This window comes from Maniola hyperantus, chromosome 15, assembly GCF_902806685.2.
Source record: "Maniola hyperantus chromosome 15, iAphHyp1.2, whole genome shotgun sequence".
In the NCBI taxonomy this organism is placed as follows: Eukaryota; Metazoa; Arthropoda; class Insecta; order Lepidoptera; family Nymphalidae; genus Maniola; species Maniola hyperantus.
In genome coordinates, this window is record NC_048550.1 from 7,930,080 (window position 1) to 7,945,038 (window position 14,959).

General features: G+C 35.0%; 1 protein-coding gene across 1 annotated transcript; it reads right to left on the bottom strand.

Moving 5' to 3' along the window:
* Positions 1-2,413: 2,413 nt before the first annotated feature.
* Positions 2,414-8,335, bottom strand: LOC117988743 (uncharacterized). The gene is made up of 4 exons (XM_034975923.2): positions 8,204-8,335; positions 5,478-5,635; positions 3,400-3,567; positions 2,414-2,693 (listed from the first exon to the last, which is right to left on the bottom strand). The coding sequence occupies exons 2-4, from the start codon at positions 5,610-5,612 to the stop codon at positions 2,613-2,615; spliced, it is 384 nt and encodes a 127-aa protein (XP_034831814.1). The 5' UTR covers positions 5,613-5,635; positions 8,204-8,335; the 3' UTR covers positions 2,414-2,612.
* Positions 8,336-14,959: the final 6,624 nt, after the last annotated feature.

Consider the following 14,959-nt stretch of genomic DNA (forward strand, 5'->3'; position numbering starts at 1 on the left):
AAAAAAGGTTTTTGAAAATTCAACCCCTAAGAGGGTAAATAGGGGTTTGAAATTTGTGTAATCGACGCGGATGAAGTCACGGGCATAAGCTGGTATCTGATAAATATCCAGTTCTTACTTCTCACTTGCCAAAATCTAAGTAAGCAGGTGTTACGCATATCCACAGCTGTGTACCTATATACACTTTAATACAAATAAATTATAATTTTAGATCACATCAGCTAAAGGATGCCTTTGTTTGTCTCTGTTTTAAATATATCATTATGCATGGAATATATTCACAAATATTTGGAGTTATTATGGCTCTTATGATAAATAAACAATTTCAACAATTAAACAATTCTCAAATGATGTTAAGCTGCCTACTAGTTTTAAGCAGATTAACTCCACACTATTTTTGCACTGATAATAATTCTAAAATGATATTAAGCTTCCTACTAATTTAAGCTGATTAGTCGCACTACGGCCGTGACATGGGCTCGAGGCAGAAGGCTACATTCACACTCAGTGAATATTCATTTGCTGATTGCTCTGATTAGACCTTGTCACGTAGGATGAATTTGTAAATACATTTCATAATTATAGTCCTTTTTTCATGGGCTGACTTTTGATGAATCCTTATTCCGCAATTACACGAGTAAGTTTTACTCGCGTAAGTAGCTTACATGATTAACTTACGATTAATTTACTATTGTTTGGTTATACTAATATGAACACTACTAAGTGACATTTACTTAGCTGTTGTCAATCAAAACGTAAGCTACTCGCGGCCAACTATGAAAGACTTATTTATTACATCCATGGATGAATCTCAAAAGTTTTGACAAGTCCTATATTAAGAACGGTAACGCACTCATACGATCCAAAACCGTGAAAATACTGATATAATAAAGTTGAAAATTAAAACGCGACTACGATCGTCTGTCGCTTGGTATATTTTAATATTGTGGTATATTAATTATAGTAAGCATATTTATATTTATGAACACAAAATTTTCACCTCTTTCATTTCATTCGATAGCTAAAAACATTTTTAGGACCCCCACCTTTTTGGGTGCAACATCCGCCATACTGACTTTGTGTACCTTCTATCAATATATCATCTGGACTATAATAACATACCGATTGACACCGCAAAATCGGCTCAGTAGTTTAGGCGCCAAGGTGGAACACACGTAAGTACAAATATATACATGCATACACGTAGACTGCTAAAACCATACCCCTTTCTTTTGGCTTGGCCGTAGTCGGGTAAAAAACTGTCACATTATAAAACTTTCTAAATTATATACCTACTGTCACATTTAGCAATTGAAAAATCGGCTCTCTAATAATTGATTAAGGCTAGTTGCACATCAGGCGGTTAAAATAAGATTAGTTAAGTTAAACCCAAATCAAACCATGACGAGTAGTGCCACCTGCCGAAAGCGCATGGTTACTCCACAGCGAAAGGGTTCCCGTTTTCAGCACAATCGTTGAAGGTTCTAGCACAAGATTCTGGACTGGCAAGAACCCTATATTGGTGAAGATAGCTTTTTGATAAAACGTAGAAGTATTGTGTGTTTTGTTTTTCCAAATAGCATATTATTTTTTGGTAGTATCCAGTTGGTTACTAATTAAATTACGCAAACACAAAGGGGAGTTTCAAAATAAACAAGATCCAACATAACACAAGTCGACGGACAACTGTATAATTATATTATTAATGCGAAGATTGATGTTTTCACTGGCAACAAGTTGAGCTTATTAATTGAAAATGTTTATAAAACAATAAACAAATAGAGGTCGAGCCGATTTTACTTACTTACTTATTATTTTATTATTATTTGCTTATTTTGAAACTGACTGACTTGCCGCAGCTTGTGGCATGGGCTGGCCCATCTCTATTTTGGTAGATTTAATGTGAATATGTTATAGTAAAAATCTTTCACGTGAAATCTTCTGAATGACAGTATAAACCGCATTGAAATATTTTTGAGGGTATGAGCGAATGTACATAACAACCGTGACTTACTTTAAACAAAGTACTGTTGGAAAAAATAACATAAAAAAATATTATAATTTATTACACAACATTCTTTACATAAAATTATTATGTGAACAAACATTTTTTACTAAGATACGTTGCCATCATCATTTCGAATATCAGCAATAGAATATGTCACCTGGCTCTGCTTGAGTTTTTTTTATGTACCTTATCTTCATCTAATTTGATTATTCCTTGATTCCTAAATCCTATTGTAAGTATTCATGGCCGATAGTAAATAGGTATTATTCCTGAATTTATGATAACTAAAACTATTTACTATAATAATCTTTAAAATATTGTGTCTAATGCGATGATATGCACCCACCCGATATTTTTGTAGGTACTTAGTAGATAATTCTGAAAATGGGTTTAGTATAAAAAGTCTTAAACCAGAAAACTTTATTGTATACGTCTTTGTAATCACATCATAGGTTATTTTATGTTAACGACAAATATAAAAACACAAAAATAAAAAATAAAAAAACGTATAACCTTAAACATTTTAGTTTGCAGCCAAGTAGAAATATTACTCGTTACAGTTAATTTAAAGGAGATATTAAATAAATTGGCCATATTGGTAATATTAGAAGCAAGTAACAGCGTTGAAGTAGCATCTGAGCACGCGTCCTCTGCCCGCGGCTTGACCGCGTCTTTGGAGACCCATCTGAAAAATGAAAAATTTAAATAAATGAAAAGAAAGTCTTGACTCTCTCAAATATCATATCATTATGTCGTCTCGCATCTGATACTTTTTTTAGGGTTCCGTTCCTCAAAAGGAAAAACGGAACCCTTATAGGATCACTTTGTTGTCTGTCTGTCTGTCTGTCTGTCTGTCTGTCAAGAAACCTACAGGGTACTTCCCGTTGACCTAGAATCATGAAATTTGGCAGGTAGGTAGATCTTATAGCTGACATTTGGGAAAAAATCTGAAAACCGTGTATTTAGGGTTAGATCACACAAAGAAATTTAAATTGTGGTCATGAACTAATAATTAGTATTTTCAACTTTCGAAGTGAGTGACTATATCAAGTGGGGTATCATATGAAAGGTCTTCACCTGTACATTTTAAAACAGATTTTTATTTATTTTTATGCATCATAGTTTTTGAATTATCGTGCAAATTGTCGAAAAAATACGACTATTACTACAGTGAACCCTCATTGCGCGAGCCTGACTCGCACTTGGCTGGTTTTTTTGTAAATCAGCTACTTTTTTTAAGGATTTTTTATTTATTTCTTACGTAAAAACTCAATGGCAGTGGTGGATATGCCAGAAATTAGGCTTTACACATATCAACTTCTGACACATAATCTAACCAGATTTTTTCTGCCATCAACTCCCAATCTATAAAAACGGAATTTATGCCTTACCATATCGTTAGATTCAATGTTAGTTAGACGCAACGGCGCCGTCCGTGGGCCATCTCTCTCAGCGTCTATGCGGTGGTTCGCACTTTCTTCGTGCAATGCTTTTTGTAAGGCGATGAGCAGGCGATCCAGCACCAACGCTGCTCTCTTCTGTGGCAGGATTATTATCTGCTGCAAATATTAATAAAACAAGATTAAGTACAAAAAAATTAAAACCTCTACGAAGGAGTGGTATATTTTTGCCCTTAGGTAAATAAGTACTTAGGTATTTTACTTTTTCAAAATTATCAATACCTAACTCGATTTTTTTTAATTGCATTTATTTCCGCGCTATCCGTGAAACTAAATTTGTCCAACGTCCGTCCATTTAAAAGTTAGAACAAGATAGCTTGCCTTCCAGCTTTAAATCCTGGAGAGTCAAAGAGTTCCCACGGGATTTTTAAGAAACCACTACTTATTCGTACGATAGCTTGCTTTCCAGCTTTAAATCCTGGAGAGTTAAAGAGTTCCCACGGGATTTTTAAGAAACCGCTACTTATTCGTACCTACGAAGATGCGGGCATCATCTCGTTTTGAAATAAAGATAAGAATTGGAATAAAGGTTAAACAATCACATTAGGTACCTACTGAATAAATAAATAATCACGAAAATTACATAGAGATACAAGACATAAAAATTGTCTGGCCTCTGGGAAAATGATGGACTTTATGGCTTAGGCAAAAGTATCAGCCTAGTACAAAACATTAATATCTACAATGGGATCACAAATCACAATTATCGCAATGTCGATATCATACTTTGGTGCTATGAGTATTGAACTATTAAAACAGAAAAAATATATTATGTTTGCTATATCACCAACCGATATAAAAAATAATAACCACTTAATTTTATTAAATCCATCGCCAGTTTAAAAGCTTTTAGTTCTTTATTACTCCTACTTAATTGTTGTAAGCTGTGTGGACATAAAGTTTTCATTGAACATGTAACATATATTTAATTTAGTATAGGTAGTTAGGTTAGTTCGTAGAATGTTGATAGGCTATGAAAAATATTTTAATGCCCAATTTCGCAAACAAAAACGATTAACTAATTATATTATTTAAATATTCATTCATTATTTCCGATATTTACGTTCACTTATTACGTAGTAAGAGGTTTGATTTAACTAACCAGGTTCAAAGTAAAGTCTGCAAAGTGTATTGCTTTTAAAATATGTTTAATAGGTGGACGATACCCAGCCAAAGTGTTCATTTGGTCATTCAGCCAACGCGTGCTGTTATTATAAATGTGTGAACATGACAAACCTAATTTAATGTTAAACACTTTCCACTTCACTGCGTCTGTCTAGACGCACAATTAATCATCAAAGTTGATGTAACCTTTTCTATTTCGTGCTTTCTATTCAGTGCTTTAAATTATATTTTAAGGAATACTTAGGTATTGTACAGAATTCTTAAAGTTATATAATAATTAGTGCCACAAAATTCGGGCTACAGACTAAAAATAAATATTTACCTACTAGCTGATGCCCGCGACTTCGTTCGCGTGGATTTATGTTGTAAAAAATCCGAAACTCTTTGACCCGTGCCGTGGGAACTCTGATTTTCCCGGATAAAAGGTCAACGAATTAGCCTATGTCACTCTCCAGCTCTTAAACTATAACCATGCAAAAAATCACGTTGATCCATTGCTCCGTTGCGACGTCATTGAAGGACAAACCAACAAACAAACACACTTTCGCATTTATAATATGGGTAGTGATTTGTGTGGAAGTTCATTACTTATAATGTCTTTTTTAATTGTTTAAAAAAATATTTTTATAGTAAAAGAACAGTAGCAATAAATGCTATTTTACAGATAAAAATTACTCTACTATGGTGTGGAAGATATAGCCCGATGCTTTCCGATGCGTCAAATCCATACTGCTCTTGAAAGGCTCTTGACGACATTCTTCATGTCAGAAGAAACTAAAAGACATGGTGTGTCAAGAAAGTTTTCAAAGAGGGGTACATTCACTCGGTACGGTAGACTCAGGACTACGATGCAGAAGGAGACATATCGGTAGACATAACTTTACCTCAGGCATTTCTCTTCTATCTGCTTCAAAAGTGTAGTAATCTTCATCAGTTAGACCCGTAGAGGCGCCGTCAAGGGCGGGGGCGGCGAGGGCTGCGGTCAACGTCATGACAAGTATGGGCAGCGTGTGCATCATCGCGAGGACATGAGATCACCACCCTGGAATGTGACATTTGAAATTTGACATTTTGTGTACGAGGTAAAAGTTATTATTAGTTTAAAGATATATATATATACACTTTAAATATACCTAAATTTGTAAACCATGTATAAGCAAAATATATTTTTTAATACAAAGGGTTTAAAATTGAACAATGAATTTTAAATATAATGGATCGGAAATATAATGGGAACTTCGTACAGGCAGCGTTTTAAAGATTACCAAATGTAACAAAAATGTCAAATTAAAATCTGCTTAACCCAGATAGAGTCTTCTTATTCTTATCAATTCTTAAGTGATTTTTAATTTTCCTTTATGGTTATACTCAGAAAATTCAATTTATGCTGGTATCCGTAGCACGGGGGGCTCCAAGTCTGGGGCCGCGTAAAGCCGTGTCATGTGTCGTGACAGGGGGGATAACAAGTGACACACTTATCTCTTAAGGATCATCTGGTTTATTGTTTCACTTATGTTTTCCTACTTTTAACGAAAATGTCATATTATTTTCTATGACGTAAGCAATTTATAGACGCTTTTTAGGGTTCCGTAGTAAACAAGGAACCCTTATAGTTTCGCCATGTCCGTCCGTCTGTCCGTCCGTCTGTCCTTCCGTCCGTCCATCCGTCCTCGGTTAATCTCAGAGACTATTAGTACTAAAAATCTGTAATTTAGAATGGGTATAAATATTAATCACGCCGACAAAGTGGTGAAATAAAATTGTGATAAATATTTTTTTTCTCGTCTACCCCATAGTGTGGGGTATTGTTGAAAAGGTCTTTTAAAAATACGGTGGGTGTGGGAACATCATTTTTCGATTTCTAGAACCGTTTGTAAAATATGATGTTTTAAACTAATTTTTATTAGTCCAAGTGTCGTCCCCAATCCCCCCCCCCCTTGTCAGCCAAATGGTAGTATATAGGAACGTGAAAAAATCACAGCAGTAGTATATATATATAATCAATTTTAAAGGAAAACTATCATGGCTAAGTATACTTTAATTATTTCTGGCTTATACCTACTTAATATTTTACTTTATGATGGTAATATCATAAAATCCTATGTTCATATAATTAATTTATGGTTGTAATTAAGGACTTGGATGGAATTTTATGGGATGGGAAATCCTATATCTATATCACTATCTCTTCAAATTATTCTGTCACCTCTTGCCGAAGCCTTTCAGGACATTAGCCCAGAGCCAATATAGAAATTAAATTCCCAATTAGATCCTACCGGGAATCGAATCAGACCTCCCACTAATAAGGATATGACTGAAAACGATAGAGATAACCCAAAACATTAAGCAATCGATTAAAAGTTTTATTCGTATTTTTCAAACATTTATCATTATTTAACTACGAGTGCCCTAAAACGGGCGGCCTACATTTATAGAATGTCGAAGCAATAATCAGTAAATTATTAAAGTTATTAGGGTTCCGTACCTTAAAAGGAAAAAGGAACCCTTATAGGATCACTTCGTTGTCTGTCTATCGTGTCTGTCAAGAAAAGCCTATAGGTCTCAATTTTAATTATAGAGAAACATCCGAAAACCGTGAACCGTGGTTAAATCATTTAAAAAAAGTATTGAAATTTTCATCAATTATAGGGTTCCCCAACTCAAAAGGAGGAAAAGAACCCTTATAGGACCACTTCGTTGTCTATCTGTCCGTCTATCCATCTGTCGTGTCTGTCAAGAAAACCTATAGAGTGCTTTTTGTTGACCTAGAACTATGAAATTTGGCAGGTAGATAGGTCTTATAGCACTAGTCAAGGAAATCATCCGAAATCGGTGAGTTTGTGGTTATATCACTAATTATTTTTTAATGAAAAAATGAATTTAAGTACTAAATAAATAAAATAATAATTTATGGGATCGTGACGTTTTATACAGTGACTCTGTATACCTATAGGTTAGGTTAGTAGATTGAGAAGATGTGTCATAACTCGCTAGAAATTATTAAATTAGTAAAGTTGTATCACTTGATACACGCTTCTGAAACGTAGCACCGGACTACATCGGAGGCGTCCGTAGCAGCTCCGTAGCCGAGCGTAGTGCTACGGAGTAGTTAACAGAACAGCTGTTTTAGAAAAGATAATTTTTTAGCATATGATGCAAAATAAACTTTTATTTTAATAGAAAAATAATCACCAATTAGGTACCTATTAACTTAGAAAAAATAATTTACATACACAATATAATTTACAGTTCAACGCAAGACCGGTCAAAATTGTAAGCAAATTCAACAATTAGGGTGTTCAGAATGACTAAGCAGCATCGGTGTAAATTTTAAAGCAACTTTTTAAATCTAAACGCAGTAAATATTACATTCTTAAGATAACAAGATGAAGAACTTTTAGTAAATAAAAACGTGAACTACGTAAAACATTCAATATTTAAACTTAAATTAACTAACCAAGTTGAATATTCTCGTAATATTACCTTTGAGTATAAATAACATGAAAAAAACCAAAAGTATACCTCAAAAAAATTTGCATAATAGAAAACATAATATATAATAATAACTATAAAGATTCAATTATAAAAAAAATACATACAATATACTCACAGGCTAAGAACAACACTAAAGTGAAAAATTGAAGATCAAATAAACTAAAAACAAAGCCGACCACAAAAACTGCCACTGAGCAAAAGTTTTATTTATTTATTTACGAACTTGGGAAACCGTTTACTTTCGACGTGACGGCAAGTTGTATGGTGCGTCGCGCGCCGCCCTAGCCTTTATAAGGCGGGAAGGACATGCTCACTACTGCACTTTTGCTTTATATTGGTTAACATTGAAGAGTGGTACAAGAACTGGTCCGACTCATGAAAAATCCACTATATGCAATAAGTAGAAGCATTTTAATAAGTAATCAAACTCATAAGATCCGCTGCATTATTTGGTCGTTAGTTTGTCTGCTGAATCTTTTTCTTACCAACAATTCTTAAAACCTGCCAAGCTGCATAAATGGCTCTACAATATAGTCAAGCAGGTTTAGCATCAGAGATAAAATTTGCTTATTTAAATTGAGGCTTAAAAACATAAATTGCTTATTTTAATATAATTTTTCTTTTTCGATGCCTAAATGGAGGCAAAAATGTGTAAAAGAGTTTTCGGTAGTTTTAGTTATTTGATAAAAGTGAAAACTTTAGTAACTATTGCAGCTATTCATACTGACAAGCAAATTTTTAATTAATTAATTAATTAAGACAGGTAATTTAAAATAACTACTCGAATCATCATCATCATAATCAACCGGTAGACGTCCACAGGTGGGCATAGGTCTCTAGTAGGGACTTCCACACGCCACGGTCTTGCGCCGCGCCGCCTGAGTCCAGTATTTCCCTGCCCCATTGGATTGGAATTGGAGGATTCCCCACTAAGTGGATGGACGACTACTCGAATATTCCCTTTTTAATTCCACTCAGTTTCCAATTTCTATTCTCTTAATATATACATCTCAACTTAATTTAATTTTTCTTCCAACTCAGTTAATAATTTTATAGTTACTCCAGCGATAGACATTTCCGAAATGCAAACAATGTGTTTATTCTTACTATCCTTGAATAAAGTAACTCTACTTAACGTTGCAGTTGTTTCATTTTGAATTTTGTTCGTGCTGTAGCTTTGATGTTATAACTAAAACTCTTTTTCAAAAACTTCATCTCATTATGGCGATGATCGTTCTGAAAAGTTTTATTAGCTTCATCTTATTTCAATACACTCTTGACAAATTCGCAACATTTTTTCAGATAGTTCACTGCGTGACATGATTTTGGTGCCCGAAAAACTGATTGCTATTATTCGTTTTCAGCCATTTCTGCCGCGGCTCCCGGTCTTGATGCTGTCTCCCTGATATGACACGGGGCCAATGTGGCAACGCAAGTTGTGTCCCACATTAGCACTCGTCTCCGTTCCCAGGGAACCAGCGTCAATCTATCAGGTCTCTTGCCATCATCCCGACTAATCCCTGCCGACTCAATGAGCACAGGAATGTCTGTAATGGCAAGAGCCCTTTTGATCGTATCGTTAAGAAAGCCATGCCTAAATCCCACCACTAGAGCCCCTTTGACAAGAACTCTCTCGTGGATTCTAAATCATCAACCTCTTTTCCAAACGGAAAAAATAATAATTTACCTTATTTTTTTATATTTGCAACGCAGTATGTACTTATACTCTTGGATAAATCTAATATTGGATCCTTTATATGCAAATAAACTTTTACAAGTGCTTTTGAATTGTCTCTTGTGAATCTACAGCTGGTTCGGAATACGCATCGTAATAAATACCTGATGATGTTCGTTAATATGTTCATTTAGCCAATCAATAAAATAATAATAGACATAAGAATTAGTAGGTTAAAATAGGAGGTTCAAATTTGTGTAGCCCACGCGGATGAAGTCACGGGGATAAGCCAGTTCTAAAGTACTTTTTCATACGTGCAACAAGTATCTCGGATTGTGTAGGTACTCAAAAATACTTTATATACCGTATGACGCAACAGGTAAGGATAAAGTGGCCTGTGTATATGAAAAGCTTATTATCATAGACTTTTATTGCTAGTGTTTTACAACATGCGTGGGTAATTATTTTGATAAAGTTGCTCTACATTCGACTATATAGAATATACTTACTATACGATACCATAGTTATTTTTATAACCTCGTTGGCGTAGCGTTGCGAGTACCGAGGTATTTTTGAAGACTTGGGTTTTGATTTCCGGTGATGCATTAATAAAATGCAACTCAACGATAAAGAGTGTATTAAAGACTAGATCATGCTAATGTTTATTTAATATTCTCAATCTTGTAGCCCCGAGAGTAAGATAACACTAAAGTAGCAATATTCCGTAAAAATATTCAACCTGACTGGTGCACAATCCTAGATTAGCAATGCTCCGTAAAAAGATTCAATCTGACTGGTGCAATGTCCTATCGGGGCGTCTTATGTCTCGTTTAAAAAACTTTGTACAAGGCAAATAACGTCACGAAAGTGAAAAATAAATCTTTTTTCACATTCGTGACGTTTCGTACATTTTTCAGAATCAAGACTCTTATTAGCTTATTAGTAAAATTAAAGTTTCATACAACTCCTCCAAGGCAAATGGAAAAAAAATTATCTCTCGTTAAGAGAGGCATGCTTACTTGCCTAGCTCATTATAGTAAAGAGCTGGGAAATAATGAAATTGATCCTTAAATCCACAAAGGACCGCTATCAGGAGTAATGTTGCAACAGGTGTGGGACGCGTGAGAACTGTCGAATATAGTGTGCATGTGTTGTTTATTTGGAGTAGATTCCTAATATTATTAAAAAAAAACTTATCAAGTGCAAGTCGGACTCGCACACGAAGGATTTCGTACCATCGTACAAGGTAAAATACTTTTAAATTTATTTTTTAATTTACATGGCAGCCGTTTTGAAATTTTTATTATTTGTTGTTATTAGCGGCAAAAGAAATACACACTGTGAAAATTTCAACTCTCTACCTATTACGGTTCATGAGGTACAGCCCGCTGACAGACAGACAGCGAGACAAACATTAAAATCAGAATTTACTTATTTACGAGTAGGTATTTCATGTAGGTACAATTCGCAATTTTCCGGGATAAAAAGTAGCCTATGTCACTCTCCAGGTCTTAAACTATATCCATGCAAAAAATCACGTCGATCCGTTGCTCCGTTGCGACGTGATTGAAAGACAAACCAACAAACAAACACACTTTCGCAATTATAATAGGGGTAGTGATATAATAGGGGTAGTAATAAAATTACAATATTATCAATGTAACGTTTCATTACTCCCTCCTATGGGCAAGTGTATAAGGTCAGGCTGTTGCTTTTACGCAACTCTTTCATTATGGAATTCATCATGCTCGCCTTAATTCATCAGCCTCAACGTGTGTTTTTACACTGTTTAAATTTGTGTACCTATTGGCAAAGTGGCTTAAGGTGTGTAAACTAAAACGCCTCATATTTCATCAATGCAACATCTTAAATATGTAGGTAGGTAACAGAGTAGGTAGTCTAAGGCATTTTCACACGAGGTTTTCAACCTTCGAACAAAATGTTATGATTCGGGATTGTGGCCTTCAGTGACCCTCATGTATTTCCTCATAAACCTATTTTGATTTACGACCATTACACCTACCTAAGTTCACAGTTGCAAATAGAAAAATATAATATCAAGTACCTAAGCAAATACATAGAAAAAAAGGAACAACATCTGAATAGGAGTGTTATATTATATTTTACCACAGAATTTAGAAATAATAATAAGTAAGCATAAATAGCTGTTGTTACTACATTAATCGCCCAACAAAACAACTCTGAGCAAAAAAGCGGCGTAGTGGGCCCATTGACGCTATCAACGTATTTAACTACCATAACCTGCGGAATGTATAAACTCAATAGTAAGCAACGTAAGTATCAAAATGTGGGCAAATGCCTTTCGTCTCCCATATCTATATTTTAGATTTATTTAATTATTATTATTTTATTATTATAAAACGCATTCAAAGCAAACTATACCTCTATTTAGGTACTTTAGTGAAAGGTCCAATTTTGCTAATACACAAAAAAATTCAGTAGCAGTTACAGTTTGTTTTCAAAAGAATATCGTAATTTAATTAACTATTACCAAACAATCGACACCTGTAAGGAAAAACATCGTAACTTACTTTTTAGCGATTTTGAGTTGCAACCATATTCATAGTGAACAAAAAATGCTCTTTTTTGGTGAGCCCCTATATCTAAATTAAGTGTGGTAGCGAGTTTAGCCAGTGGAAAAGGATTGTAAGTCAGCATCCATTGAAGATGATAAAATAGTATAAGTATTTAGTTACACATACCTACTTAGCTAAGGCAGCCATCAATAATGTTACGTAACTAAAATTGTAACATAAGATACCGTCTTGTTCTGTCTCGGCAAGATTTTTTTGTACTAAGCGAACTTTCATCGTACAAGCTTTGTATCTCAACTTACAACTTGTTCACTGAATAAAGGAAATATTAACACAAAATATTAAATTGTATGTCTAATTACAATGCCATTTTGTAAATTAAGTATTTACAAAATAATTGAAACTCACAAATAAAGTACTTAGAATAATAACATATAAACTATGTGAAAGTGTAGATTTTACCTTGCTGACAGACATTTAAAAGGTTAGAAGACGTTAAGGCTTAACAGAAATTACTAAGATACGATGTTTTTTCTTGCGGGTGTCGCAATATAATATAGGTGTAGGGAGGTACCTAATCATTCTTTTAATAGTACAGGGGTTGAGTGGGCACTGGGCAGCTATAAGCCTCTCGCTGTGCGACACGGCTGGCACATTAGCGACGCTGTGCCGGTGTATGTAGCGGCGACTGCGACCTCTTGCCACGTCGTCGGCCTTTTATTTATAAAAGAAAGAACATAAAACTTGTTTTAAAAACAACGAGCGTGTGCCCCTGGTTCCACCCGCGAAATGGTTACCCCAGTGATATTTATCATCATTGTCAACCCATCACCGGCTCACTACTAAGAACGAGTCTCCTCTCAGAATGAGAATGGTGTAGGCCCTACTCCGCCATGCTGGCCAAATGCGGATTGACAATGCGGATTTACAGTTTACACACCTTTGAGAACATTATAGAGAACTCTCAGGCTTACAGACTTCCTCACGACGTTTTCCTTCACTGATAAAGCAAGTGCTTTAATTGCTTAAAACGCACATTGTTAACTCCGAAAAGTTAGAGATGCGTAGGTACTGCGTGCCCGGGATCGGAACCCCGACCTCCCGTCGTACTCTTATAGTTTTTTTAAACAGAAGCTACCTATTATTTTGCCAGTGATGACGTTTATGGATTTGAGACGTGGCCGTAAGTTTACGGGCCTCAAGAAATCTCAGAGCCTACTCAGCGGGCGATGACGAGAGTTAAATGCTTAGTCGAGTTTCTCTACGTCTACCTACGTGATCAAATCAGAAATGAGGAGATGCGTAGGAGAACCAAAATACTGACGTACCTACCTCAATGGTTGCAAAGCTGAAGTGGCAATGAGCACGGCGTAGGTACCTATAGTACAAAAAACTGATAGGTTGGCCTGGTTGAACTGGTTGGTTGGTCCTAAGGTGATAGAATGGCGACCTCGCATCGAAAAGCTCAGTGTTGACAGACCCCACCGTTTTGCACCGACTACATCAAACGAGTTGCATGGTGCCACTAAGTTCAGGCGGCGCGGCGCGGCGCAAGACCGTGGCGTATGGAATTTCCTACTTTTATAAGAGACCTATTCCATAGTCTATAATATGGTGGACGATAATGATGATGATGATGATGGATTATTTCAACTGAGAATCACAACCTTAGCTGACCTAAATAATAAAGGTCTAAACCACACATACTAACACTACACATTACAGTACGCGGCTATAGAAAATACTTATTATACATTGACCTTTAGGAAGAGATAGCGTTTTCTTAGAGCGTTGTCTCTGTCGTTGAGACCGGCAGAACATCACATAGGTATGAGTGACAGATACAACGCTCTACAAAGCCGAAATTTCATTCTAAATATCCTAAAAAGTAGAAATTAAACGAGGGCGCCACTTTCGCTCTTCTGGCAACACTATGTACCTATATTCAATGTACTCTGTGCTATGTACTGCAACCAAAACAATATTTGATATTTAATACAAAAACACCTAGTTACCTATATTGTAATAATAGTGAAATTGTATTTATAATATTCCTCGTGTAAACTATCAAATTGCTTCTTAACTCAATAATATTCCAAAAAAATACTAATGTAATGTGTAATGTGGTAATGTGGCTAATTCCGTTGTACACAATCTCTAAACTAAACTAAAATGGCACGTCTAAATCTATTGCCATCGCTTTCATAATGTTGCTTGCGGAAAAGGAGAGCACTAGATTTAGACCTATTAATTTAGTTTAGTTTAGAGATTGTGTGCTAGAGAATCGGCCCCAATTGTGGCTGTTGATTAATAATAATTTTCGTAAAAGTAAACTAATAAATTGCTAAAACCCATCTATAGTCGGATTTTTAATTAAACAACCATTAAACAACACGTTTTGACATTAGCTAATGTTAAATCGTAAAATAATGATAGGTACCCTATTTAAGATGTTAGTGATGTATGTGGTTCAGTTGGTTCATGTGAATGAGTCCATGAACCAGTTCTGCTTGCTTCTTTATTTTAGATTGAACTTTCACAAGAAAGCATAAGAAGTTTTTCATAAGACGGAGCATTATAAAAGTATTAAATAATTAACTAGTAAAATAAAATAAGTAGGTACCTAGATATGGTAACTATA